The 13,463-nt window shown below is 32.4% G+C and overlaps 1 protein-coding gene across 1 annotated transcript; it reads right to left on the reverse strand.

Annotated features, from left to right (window-relative positions):
* Nucleotides 1–7,309: 7,309 nt before the first annotated feature.
* Nucleotides 7,310–8,411, reverse strand: LOC139517590 (uncharacterized). The gene has a single exon (XM_071308807.1). It carries the CDS (start codon nucleotides 8,286–8,288, stop codon nucleotides 7,359–7,361), a length of 930 nt encoding a protein of 309 aa, XP_071164908.1. The 5' UTR covers nucleotides 8,289–8,411; the 3' UTR covers nucleotides 7,310–7,358.
* Between the last annotated feature and the right edge of the window lie 5,052 nt (nucleotides 8,412–13,463).

A 13,463-nucleotide genomic window follows, 5' to 3' on the forward strand; every position in this document is an offset into this window, starting at 1 on the left:
ATTAGTAAAAGAGAAAAATATTTTGTTAAAATTTACAAAAATTTACAAAATTTACAAAATTATTAAAAATTGACTATTATATAAAGGGCAATAACTCCTTAAGTGGTCAACTGACCTTTTTGGTCCTGTTGACTTACTTGTGGATCTTACTTTGCTGAACATTATTGCTGTTTACAGTTTATCTCTATCTATAATGATATTCAAGATAATAACCAAAAACAGCAAAATTTCCATCAAAATTTCCAATTCAGGGGCAGCAACTCAACAAACAGTTGTCGTATTCATCTGAAAATTTCAGGGCAGATAGATCTTGACTTGCAAAACAATTTATCCCCATGTCTGAATTGCTCTCAATTCTTTGGTTTCAGAGTTATAAGCCAAAATCTACATTTTACCCCTATGTTCTATTTTTAGCCATGGCGGCCTTCTTGGTTGGTTGGCTGGGTCACTTTTAAACTAAATACCTCAATGATGATTAAGGCCAAGTATGGTTAAATTTGGAACAGTAGTTTTAGAGGAGAAAATTTTTGTAAAAGATTAGAAAAAATTACGAAAAATTGTTAAAAAATGACTATAAAGGGCAATAACTCCTTAAGGGGTCAACTGACCATATTAGTCGTATTAACTTATTTGTAGATCCTACTTTGCTGAACATTATTGTTGTTTACAGTTTATCTCTATCTATAATAATATTCAAGATAATAGCCGAAAAACGGTATAATTCCCTTAAAATTGCCAATTCAGGGGCAGCAACCCAACAACCGGTTGTCCGATTCGTCTGAAATTTCTGGGCAGTTTATAGATCTCTACCTGATAAGTACCGATTATCAGGTTATCTGCATGTTGATATCGTAAAATATCAGCTGCGAGACATAATATGAAGCTTTTTGTCGAGTGAACGTAGCGAATGAGATCAAAAAGCCTTCATATAATGTCAAGCAGCTGATATTTTACAATATCAATATGCAGATAATCTGATAATCGATTTATCGGGCTATATTTGCTATATTTGCGTGTTTCAGAAGTGTTTTCTTTGTTTCACCAGCATACAAAAGATGACTTGATAAGTTCGGGTCAAAGTTATTAACGTCGGTTCAAACATTATGACGTCGCTGATATGTCCGGGTCAAAGTTATTAAGGCCGGGTCAACGTATTTGACGTCACAAAGACATGATACGGAATAATATTAAGAGCTGAACAGAGTGATATAGACAGTGGGACGACCGATAAACAATTTTATTCCCGTCAGATTTGCTCTAAATGCTTTGGTTTCAGAGTTATAAGCCAAATTCTCCATTTTACCCCTATGTTCTATTTTTAGCCATGGCGGCCATCTTGGTTGGTTGGCCGGGTCACGCCATACATTTTTAAACTAGGTACCGCAACGATGATTGTGGCCAAGTTTGGTTTAATTTGGCCCAGTAGTTTCAGAGGAGAAGATTTTTGTAAAAGCTAACGACGACGGACGACGACGGACGACGGACGACGGACGCAAAGTGATCATAAAAGCTCACTTGGCCCTTTCGGGCCAGGTGAGCTAAAAAGAAGCTTTGTGTCAAATTAGATGAAAATACTCCCTATGCGAATAAATTCCTGGAGTACCAGCTTTAATTTATGTTTTTACCGGCAATATACCTCTCTGGAACATGCTAATTATCCGCATATGTATCATATGTACATTTTGGTTCAGTGGTGCTGATGGCATTTGAAGCAGTCCTCTTTTTCATACAATGACATCGGGGTTTTATATGATTTGCTATGGGGTATGGGGTTTGCTCATTGTTGAAGTGGTAATAAGCATTGTATGTAACTTTCATAACATTTGGTTGAGGCAAATAAAGTTAGAGCGCGTATACGACAAATTTAACATGTTTCACTTAATAAATGGTCTTGAATGACGTCACAACAACGTTTTAACATATATGCATTTTTAATACGGTACATTCATTATGGACATATTTCAGACTCCATTTATGAAAGAAAATCTATAGAGCATTTTTATTTTTGTAGCTCTATTTTTAAGAATTCCATCTTTCAATTCAGGGGCCTGGTTTTCGAAAGTATCATAAGATATGTCATAAGATATATCTTAAGACATATTTTATGATCATCTTATGACTATCATATGATATGTCATAGGATGTAAATCAAAGCTGTCTTAAGAGAGTCATAGCTATGATGCTCTTATGACTGTCATAAGTGAACATTATTTTCTATCATTTTAAATAAATGATTAAAAAGTGATAAATATAAAAATGTAAAGTATGAACATATTAATTATTACCATTCTTAATATTTACGAATATTTTATTTATTTCATTATAGTGAACATGAAATTTTATACAAGAAGGAATTGAAAGACAATGTATGAGTTGATAATTTGTTTAAATTTAGTTTGTAATATATAATAAATCTTGAACTTCGCTTTCGTGTATTATCATACATGCATTGTTATTTAACTTTGAATACATTTTTGATTCGGTACATCGAGTACTCGCTTAACGAAATGCCCGTGCACATACGTGAACTATACTAGGAACGAAATGATATGTATATTTATTATACAAAACCATGAGCTAAAAAAAATTTCCAAATTGTATGTCGCAGGAGATTCAAATTTTAATTCACGTAGTTGAGAAAAGTAAAATCTTTACCATTTAGCTAACCGAGAAACATAACAAATATTTTTATTGCAATTAACATGAAATTATACATGAAAAGTAATCAAAATTTTAGTTGACAATCATAAGACCATCATAAGTCATGTCGCGAGGGGTCTTAAGTTTACGACACAAGTTATGACAAATCGTAACTTGGGACACTTTCGAAAACATATCTTACGACTATGACATGTCCGAAGACCATCATAAGACATGTCTTAGTCATAAGATACTTTCGAAAACCAGGCCCCAGATTTATTATACATGTGTCTAATCATAGTATGCGACGCGTAACAGTTTATAAGTAGGTGTTCTCATATATGCTTTTGATACGGTGCATTTATTATGGATATATTTCAGACTTCATTTATGAAAGGAAATCTATAGAGCAGAAATTTGATTTTTTTTTGTATCAATTTAAAATGTAGATTCAAATATTTTTCACTTCAAACGATAAAGTAAAACTTCTTCAAAACTTATATATGATGTATAGTTCGGCGTCAGCAAAAAAAAGCCAAGGAAAGTTTTTATCTCTCTCTTCTTTACAAATACGTATTTCATTGAATCTCGATATTTATCATGTTTATAATTTTTCTAACAATGACGTTCTACCTCCATAAGCCTGCAAATGTCATGGCGGGTCACAATTATGCATTTGATACTGTGCATTTGTTATGGATATATTTCAGACTCCATTTATGAAAGAAAATCTATAGAGCAGAGAATTTTGATTTTTTTTTTGTGTATCAATTTGAAATGTAGATTAAAATATTTTTCACTTCAAACGACAAAGTAAAAACTTCTTCAAAACTTATATATGATGTATAGTTCGGCGTCCGCAAAAAAGAAGCTAAGGAAAGTGTTTATCTTTTCTTCACAAATACGTATTTCATTGAATCTCGATATTTATCATATTTTACAATGACGTTCTACCTCCATAAGCCTTGAAATGTCATGGCGGATCACAATTTTAATATATAAATATAGTAACCATATATTAGTTAATATTATATAAAAATGGGTACATTGTTTTAGACAAACATAGCACACTCCTACCAAAAAAAAACAACCTTCCCCCCCCACCCCCATTTGTAATTATATATGCAGTACATGTATTTATTATATTATATTGCTGAATAAGCGGATGTGCATCGATGTTTGCAATAGCAATAACAAACAAAAAGTAAATTAAAGCACATCAAACTGAAGAACACTGTTTGGCCGATGCGAGAGTCCTGTGAGCCAAAAGTCACGATGTTCTCAATTTTACGGAAGCGTATTAGGGCCATCCTTTTTTATTTACTTTTTCAAATTGTCGACATTAATCTTGGAATTATCAACTTTATTCTTGGAATTTCCAACTTTAATCTTGGAATTATCAACTTTAATCTTTGAATTATCAACATTAATCATAGAATTATCAACTTTAATCTTGGAATTATCAACTTTAATCTTGGAATTATCAACATTAATATACTATCAATTTATAACAGTCTTTTAAAAAGCTTGTTATTTTGAAACAGAGTAACGAACATCCTTAATATAAAAGGTAGTTCCTGTAAATTAATGACCATTAATCGTCAACTTAGGTTATTTAAATCTATATCGATGAATCTGAAATAACGATACCATTCAGAAATTGACATTGAGGGTCGATTGACATCTAAAACATTACGAAAAAGCGATGATTTCAATTTTTCCATTGTGAACGTTCCATTCAGTGAAGCGACTTTCCAGCTTTAGTAGAATAGGGCTCGGGTTTCCTTTCCTATTTTCTTGATAGAGAGTTGCTACTTGCCAATGGTTACCAAGGGTTTCAAATGGTAAAGTTAGATGTATCTCTATGAAGGTTTAACGGGCCCTTTACCTTGTTTCAATGGGTTCGTGTTCTGAATAAACTTTCTGAAATAGCTTTCAGTAGTAGATTAAAGTGTAAAGTGCAATCTTTTTTGGCTTTCGTAAGCGCGGGGAATCATGATATATTAATGTAGGATTTTTGAGTTTTGAATTTTGAATTTGAATTTTGAATTTTGATCCTTCTCGGCTTTCGTACGATACATCTATTCGACAATAAATATGTCATAAGTTGCCGCTGGCAGGACTTATTTTCATTGTAATATCTAGTCTAATAATGGAAAGACTGAGTGTAGAAAAACAAATGTTTTACTTATTCAAACTTGAGGGAATGTTTTCTTATTATTGTGTTACCATCTTAATACGTGCATTTTGATGTCCTAAAGTCACGAGATTTTCTGATTTATCATAACCGGAACTATGAATCAATTGCTGATTGGAGTTTTGGCTCTGAAATGACGATTTTTTTCCAATTCTGTAGTGTCCCATAATCTAATTATGTTTTTCCTGAGAACTCCTTTAACATGAAATTGTGAGCTTTTCTAGAATTCTTTAAATATGTTTGATGAAAATTATGTTTATAACTTGTCCAAATCATGACGTCTTGAAATACTATTTTAATTTTTTTCTAATTATTCGGACTAGTGTATAACCATAAATTGTTGCATAAATTAGTTATGCAGGTTTGTTTATATGAAAATCAAATTCTAAGCTTTTATAATATCAGTATTTAAATTTAAATGTTTACAACCTTCCTTTCATGAGACAAAATTTCATGACAATCCATCTATGAAATATTGTATCAATATATCAATAAACACAATACATATGACCTTGGATAACCTCCCTTTAGCAAGACAAAATTTCATGCTATCTATCTATGAAAAAGTATATGGACAAAGTTTCGTATGGAAAAAAAAAATCACAAAAATACTGAACTCCGAAGAAAATTCAAAACGGAAAGTCCCTAATCAAATGGCAAATTCAAAAGCTCAAACACATCAAACGAATGGATAACAACTGTCATATTCCTGACTTGGTTCAGGCATTTTCTTATGTAGAAAATGGTGGATTAAACCTGGTTTTAAAGCTAGCTGAACTGCTCACTTGGTCCTTCCCAGGAATCAATTTCATAAAATATTGACTTGGGGGACACTATTTGATAGGACAATATATGTATGTGTGTAAAAATAATATTTAATTTGGTTTTAATTTATTGATAGCAAAATGAATATGTTTACCGATAAAACATTATTGAAAGATATTAGTATAGTGTTGGATTAGTTACTTTTAAGAATAAGTTCATTTAAAGGATCGAAAAGTTAATCCGATCGTATCTAAATTTAAATACACATTCATGGCTCTACAATCTTTCGATATCTGCATCTTAGCATTGCACAATGTTATGTTTTTTTCTCTGACGTCTTTACACTAAATCCATTGGCTGTTGGGTGTGTTGTGATTACTAACTCAATCTTAGATGCATGCTATTTTTTATTAGTTAGTATTGGTTTTGAACTAGATGTCAGTAACTGCGAATACTCTCAAATCTGTAGTTCCATATTGTAGTAGGGAAGTACCCGTCCACGTCCATGTATATTTTTCTAGATGTATTTCTATATTTATATCCATGAGTTAAGCATTTTTCAATTGATTTTTATGGTATGTTCTTACTGTTACAACACTGTCCCAGATTAGGCGAGGGTTGGCGCCTTCAAACGTGTTTAATTTTCTGTTTCTGTTGTGCCTGTTCGATGACAGAAGCCTGTAATTCAGTAGTTTTCAGTTGTTTCTCTGTAACATATATGTTTTTCGTTCATTATTTTGTACATAAATTAAGTCGTTAGTTTTCGTGGTGAATTGTTTTACATTTATCATCTTTGGGGCTTTTTATAGCTGAATATGCGGTATGAGTTTTGCTCATTGTTGAAAGCCATACAGTGACCTATTTCCAATCATACCACATCTTCTGTTTATATTTGTTTCGTTCTTTTACATTCTGCAAAAGATGGGCGAAAGATACCAGAGGGACATTCAAACTCATCAATTCGAAAATAAACTGACAACGCCATGGCTAAAAAAGAAAAAGACAAACAAACAATCATAGTACACAAAACACGACATAGAAAAATTAAGACTTACCAACACGATCCCCACCAAAAACTGGGCGTGATCTCATGTGCTCCGAAGGGGAAACAGATACTGCTCCACATGTTGCACCCGTTTTGTTACTCATGCTATTAGAAACCCGGTAATAAGTCTATTTCGGTAGGTCACATTCGTGAAAAGGGAACGGGATGGTAGTTACGACAAAAGGAACATATCCGATATCATGTGTGAAACGGATATTCCATAACGGTCAGCCAACTCGTGATGGCGACTGTAAAATTTACAAAGGGATAATTTCAACTGCACAATTTGGAACTTTTGGTTTACTAGCTTACTTGTAAACACCAACGCTCTATCAAGGAAATCATGATAGGAAATACAAGCCCGCGTATATCGTATCAATTTGGAGATATATACTCCATATGCAGGCGCTGCTGGAATGTTGCTACATAGAAATGGAAAGTTCACAATTGGGAAGCTGAAATCATCTTTTTTGTCGTACAGTTTTGTTTTCAACCGACCCTCATTGTCAATTTCTAGAAGTGAATGACAATGCAATGAGAGTAAATGACAAGACCACTAAACATGATCTTGATAGATTCGCAATTGTACAATTTAGTTATCGTCACGGTTTTTATGCAGTAATGATATTTTGTATGGCCTGAAAAGATGATTAATTCATATCCACTTTTGAAATCTGAAATTTATTAAAGTGTATTATGGCTGTTCAAAATTTAGTTTCGAAACAAAGTAAACGTAAGTGTCCATAAAACACATACGAGCGTTGACAATTTTAACATATCAGCAGTGGACGCATTGCATTCCGATCGCTTTTCGAAATTAACACAGTCGTATTTGCTCGGGTTTTCTTCAAAATAAACATGAAGTGTGGATCTTCTAAGGTTCCCTAAACAAAGAGGGACCTCTTCCATCAATTTAGTGAAAAAGGATGGTTCAGGGTATTCATATGGAATAACTGTTGAATTCAGCACGGCTCCATAGGACCAAACAAATCCTTTCAGTTGTCCGTGGTAATACAGAAGAGCAACCGGGAAAAAGTTAGAGCAATTCATATCAAGATGTATGTTGTAAAAGTAATGAAATCCCATACCGGGAAAGCATAGACCTTTTACCCATTTTGTTTTGGACTCTTCTAAGGCCATTTCTATCACATCTTCTTCCGGTTCAGTACCATTCTGAATTAGAAGGTATTCGGCTATTCCGTGCAATTGAATTCGCTGTTGCGATCTCCCTCTTTTACAAATAGTGCTTGGGTCTGTGAAATAAGCTGTCAGTTTATAAAGTTCTCCATCACGGATAAATGGCGGCTGCATATTATCTGGTGGATATCCGTTATCTATATCAAAAGGAATTCCAGATTGTAGTCCTGCAATATTTCCGTTAACGTCAAACAGAAGAATAACTTGTGGATCCCCATTCTTCATAAACTGCTTTCCTCTAAAGTTAGGGTTGCTTTCACATTCCGATATTTTTGTATATCCAGTTTGGAGAGCATCATGTTCTGTTGTGGGGAAGGATGTAAACATATCAAATCGAAGTTTTAAACTTGTCCATTCAAACCTTTGGTGCTTGTTTGTTGTAATTCTTGGCATCAATATTAGAGTGACAGCAGACATGAATGCGAATTTTAATCGTAAATCCATCTTTTGACCATTTATTTTTCCAAAAAAGTTTAAACCTGGAAAAACATGACATCAAATATTTTGTTTACAGTGATCTCTTTGGGAAATAGCGAACCGTTTAAAATTTAGAAGCAAACAAATATTTAACAACGATATGATTTTTTACACACACAAAAGAAAACCATCAAAGAGCATCGGGGCGAAGAAAGTTTTTAAAACATACAATGATACACTTAAGTTACGCTTTGTGAAGAAGTAATTATAACGCTCTGAATATTTTTTTAAAATGATATCTTATGTATTGTGAAATGTTAAGGATCAACTACTACGGGGCGCCGAATGGGACTCTTGTGGTTTTGTACATAATTCAATTCTGTGATAACAAAATGATTTTTGTCTTACAAAACTATGTGATACAGACTTGTTTTATGAGCACTTTAATTTTGTGATGACAAAATTCATTTTTGTGATGACAAAATTCATTTTTGTAGACAAAATTCATTTTTGTCAAATAGGTATGCAAATATAAACTTATTTGCATACAAAATTGACTTTTGTGACAAAAATGAATTTTGTGTTAAATTTTCACTTCAGTTCAACAAAGCTCAATTTTGTCTACACAAAAATAAACACAAAATTGAATTTTGTGACAAAATATCAAGTTTGTATGCAAATTAGTTCACAGATTTTTGTTCAACAAAACTCATTTTTGTCCGTACAAAATTGAATTTCGAGTACAAAACCACAAGAGTCCCATTCGGCGCTCCGTAACTACTAGAACACCTTCAAACTTTACAAATCACTTGTATATTCTTAAAAGTCGCCTTTAAAGTTGGTTTTTGTGATTTTGTAATAGGATTATATGGTGAGAGTTGGCTTATGAACTGAATATCTACGCACCAATGATGTGAATATTTACCCATCGATTCAGACAGAGACACATATATATAGTCTCTGATTCAGGTGACAGTAGGACTCCAATAACGATTGGCTGCATATCTGTTCTTATATTTAGTTTTAAATAAACGTACGGTACTAACGTGAAAGAAATCGTCACTGGCATAGCCAGACAAATAATGTAAATGTGAACAGCTATTATGATATTGTCGTTGACTCAAAATTTTTTTACAAAAGTCTCCTTTTAATCAAATTTAATTTTTTGTAAGTATGACGCGGAATCAAGGTCATACATATCGATTTTAGTATATACTAAAATCGTTATTTATGGCCTGAATTCCGTGCCAATGTTTCTTTATAAGCTGCATAATTCATTATATGCGAAATTGTATAATACCCTAAATTAATTTAAATATATACTAAATTGATTTTAGAATACCCTTAAATGATTAAAGTATGAACTAAATCAATTTTAGAATACCAATAATTGATATAAGTATATACCAAATTGGATTTAGTATACCATAAACTAGTTCAAGCAAAAATTTATTTTGAGAACTCTAAAATCGATTCTAGTATCAAATAAAGTCGATATTTATTATCCTGATTCCGCGCCAAATATAAGATAGCAATACACAGTAACTGGTTTCGCATTTTGGACTTCTAGATTTTTCAAATATGAAATTTATTGAACAATAAAATTCAAATTTAGACAGCGGACTTCGAATTGAGCCTTCAAAATGTGCTAATAAGATTATTTTTTTACATGTTTTATGGGCTATTTTATGTTTGACTGTCCGTATTTTCCTAGCTAGACCGGCCACAGGTCCAGTAATTAATGTAATGTTTGCAAATAGTTATCAAAGGTACCAGGTTTATAATTAAATACGCCAGACGCGCGTTTCGTCTACACAATACTCATCAGTGACACACAGATCAAGATAGTTAGAAAACCAAACAAGTAAAAAGTCGAAGAGCATTGAAGACCCAAAATTCCAAAAAAGTTGTGCCAAATACGGCTATATATGTCTGGAATAAGAAAATCCTTAGTATTTCGAATAATTTATACTTTTGCAAAACAGTTAACTTATACAAACACTTTTTCTACACGTAGTTTTTTTAATGCAAAAAATGAGACGAAATACATATGATTTTTATTTCATTTCTTGATTATGATTTCTAAAAAGTTTCAGAAAAGGTCTCACACCAAGTGATTAAAATTCTAATTCTGGCCGAGTTGTTGGAAACTATGTGACGTCTTTATTCCCTTTTTGCAACATTTATAGCAAACAAATGCAGATTGTTGCCATGGAAACACCAAAAAGTATAATTTAGCCTTTTAACCACTTCATATCAAATCTATGGAAGATACTGATTACATACATAAGCAAATGTATGACACAAACAGTGATCCTTATTTGGAAGAAAGCAAAGAAAAGGCGATTTATAATGATTTTTTGAATTTTTTTCTATCCTTCTTTTGAACATTTACAAAAAAAAAGAGGATAACTTAATTTTGATGAGTAATAATCATATCGAATCTTCCACCAGTAAGACCGAAAATATAACAAATTCAACAAGATTGATTATACACCTGAAGTACCATTTTTTGATTTTTAGTAAATAACATGTTGCCTCTGGCTGCTTCCCGGTACGGTGAAATATACACCTTGTTTTTACTTGTCATAGGGTACGAAATACAAGCTTAGTAAAAGAAAATGGTTGAATGAAGTACTTTCGTTCAAATGTATTTTTGATGTACTTATCATATGATACGATTTAAAATGGTAAATTACTGACACAGCAGTAGTTTACCATTTTAAATCGTGTCCTGTCTAATTTTTGGCCTTTTTTCAGACATCAATTTTAATTGGACTTATTGCTGATTCTATTTGCCATTTGACGCATTGACAAATACAACGAAGCAACATTTTATTTGTCAGTATGGTTCTTGAGTGTAAGGTTTAAACCAAAGATGCATTAATCCCGATAAGCGATATGTCAATTGTTCGATTATGTGAGGTTTTCGATAAAAGAATTTGAAAATATCATTTTTTGTAATTCTTCAGTCAAGAACGAACCATCCTATCCACATCTTTTACAATATAAAGTATGATATATTTTTATTTTATAGTTTTTTTCATTTTCACCTATAACAAATAATATATACCCTCTGGCGATTTTGGCTGGTTTAGCATACAGTTGATTTTTGTCTAATGTTGACATTGTTGAGGGCTGATATATTGTTTGGAAGTTGTCTATTCTTACATATTGTTTTTTGTTGTATTTACGCTGCCTTATTTACGTAAACTTCATTTGTTTTTTCTCACATATGTTACATATTCCACCCTGCTTTACGACCGTTTCCTTTTATTTCCGTTTGTTTTACAAAATAAATCTAACTGAGATTACGTCCAACATTTTATAATACAATATAATACAGCAGGGTTTTTTTTTTGGTGAAATTTGCATTGTGTTTTTTCTAGCTTTTCAGTCATTAAGAACCATTGAACATTTGACCAATTAAAATCGACAGATTATAATATCTGGTTTTGTTTACTTTATCTTTGGTAGGAGAATTTCACAGACTAAACATACAACACTTCCACAATGGACCACACATATCTTCAATTAACAGAGTTAACGAACAACACTTTGATTATGAATATCACAGATCTTCCAGCTATTGCTTACAATCCCCGAATCCACATCCTTATCATCAAGATAATACGGAGACTTAAAGCTGACCATGATCTAATGCAGATGTACATGACCGTCATTGTTCTATCGCTGTTATTTGGATTCTTCTTCCTCCTATATCCACTTTATCAAAAGCGACGTCAAACAACTGTTTGGAGTCTATGGTGGACGACTTTGTTAGGATTAATACAAATATGCTACAGTTCAGTTAATATACTTGTTGCTAGACACGCCTATTTAAAACCGGAACCAGACTCAATACAATGCAGCGACTTCTATTCAATTCCAGTGTTCTGTGACGTTTTATCAATAGCTGTGCTTGTTGGTTCCGCTATTTGTGTGCATTTTAGAAATTCAAGAATTGTAATTCGGAAATATGTTTATTTCACTTACTCAACTCTTTGGATGCTAAGTGTTATTGCCCTACAAAGTTTGACAACTCCTCACCAACCTTATGGAATTGAAGTGACATCAAACTTTCAACTAGAACCAATGGCTTGTGGTTTTAATCCGAATGAGCATCTTCTCATTATTGCATGTGAATATGTTTTGTTGGTGGTATACTCTCGATTACGAAAGGCAAAAGGTAATTAATATAGTTTTAAGATATAAATAAAAGGAGACGTAGGGTATTTGTCAATGATAGAGCAACTCAACCATAAAAAAAAGCAAAAGGCATGTTCACATCAACATATTGGATTTAAAAATAACTGAAGTAAGTAAAAAGAAAATTGAACTTTTAATTTGTAATCGGATTTTAATGCAATAGTATTTGCATATTTAAAGTTATATCGCATCCAATTAACTTGAGACTGAAAGTCTGGAAAGCACAAAATGAACAAATCATTTGAGAGAGCAAAAACAAAAAACGAAACACAAAAAACAACAAAAAAAACCAACAAAAATTAAAGCACTGCACTGAATAACAACAAAAACGAAGACAACATCAAACAAAACAAAAATCTTGACATTATACTAAAGTAGTCAACATTTTATACTTTCAATATTTGTTTTATTCTTTTATTTGCTTCACGCATTTCGACAAATATTTCCTGAAAGTTGTGACGTCAATTTGTGGTGTTGATACATTCGTATGACGCACAGTTCGTAATTCTATTAATAATTCGTGTTTTTGTGTACTATCGTCAATTAATTTTAGGTATTCGTTGTTATTTTGTGGTTAACATGTCGAAATGTACTATTTTATTATTTATTTATGTATTGCTCTGTCCTGAGTGTTCTTGCATTCATTTGTACTGTATTCCTGTTAGGCAATGTTTAAATTTTAGCGGTATTTTTAACATTGCAATTAAGCGCGAAGTTTGACCAGCTACACGACAAGGTTCAACTCGCCATTTTTACTTTAAATGTCCTGTACCAAGTCAGGAATATGACAGTTGTTATCTAATGTTTCTATGTAGGTTGCATTGGCGTTTTTTGTTTTTTTTTTGTGCTTCAGTCTTTTTGTTGATAGGGACAGAAATCTTACCTTGTATAAGGCACCACGGACCGCTCAAAAGAGGTTGCAAGGTATCCATAAAGCATATTTTGTTTTATTATCAGACACGTGTTCATTTAATATAGTGGTATTAAATTGGC

This window comes from Mytilus edulis, chromosome 3 (genome assembly GCF_963676685.1).
Source record: "Mytilus edulis chromosome 3, xbMytEdul2.2, whole genome shotgun sequence".
Taxonomy (NCBI): domain Eukaryota; kingdom Metazoa; phylum Mollusca; class Bivalvia; order Mytilida; family Mytilidae; genus Mytilus; species Mytilus edulis.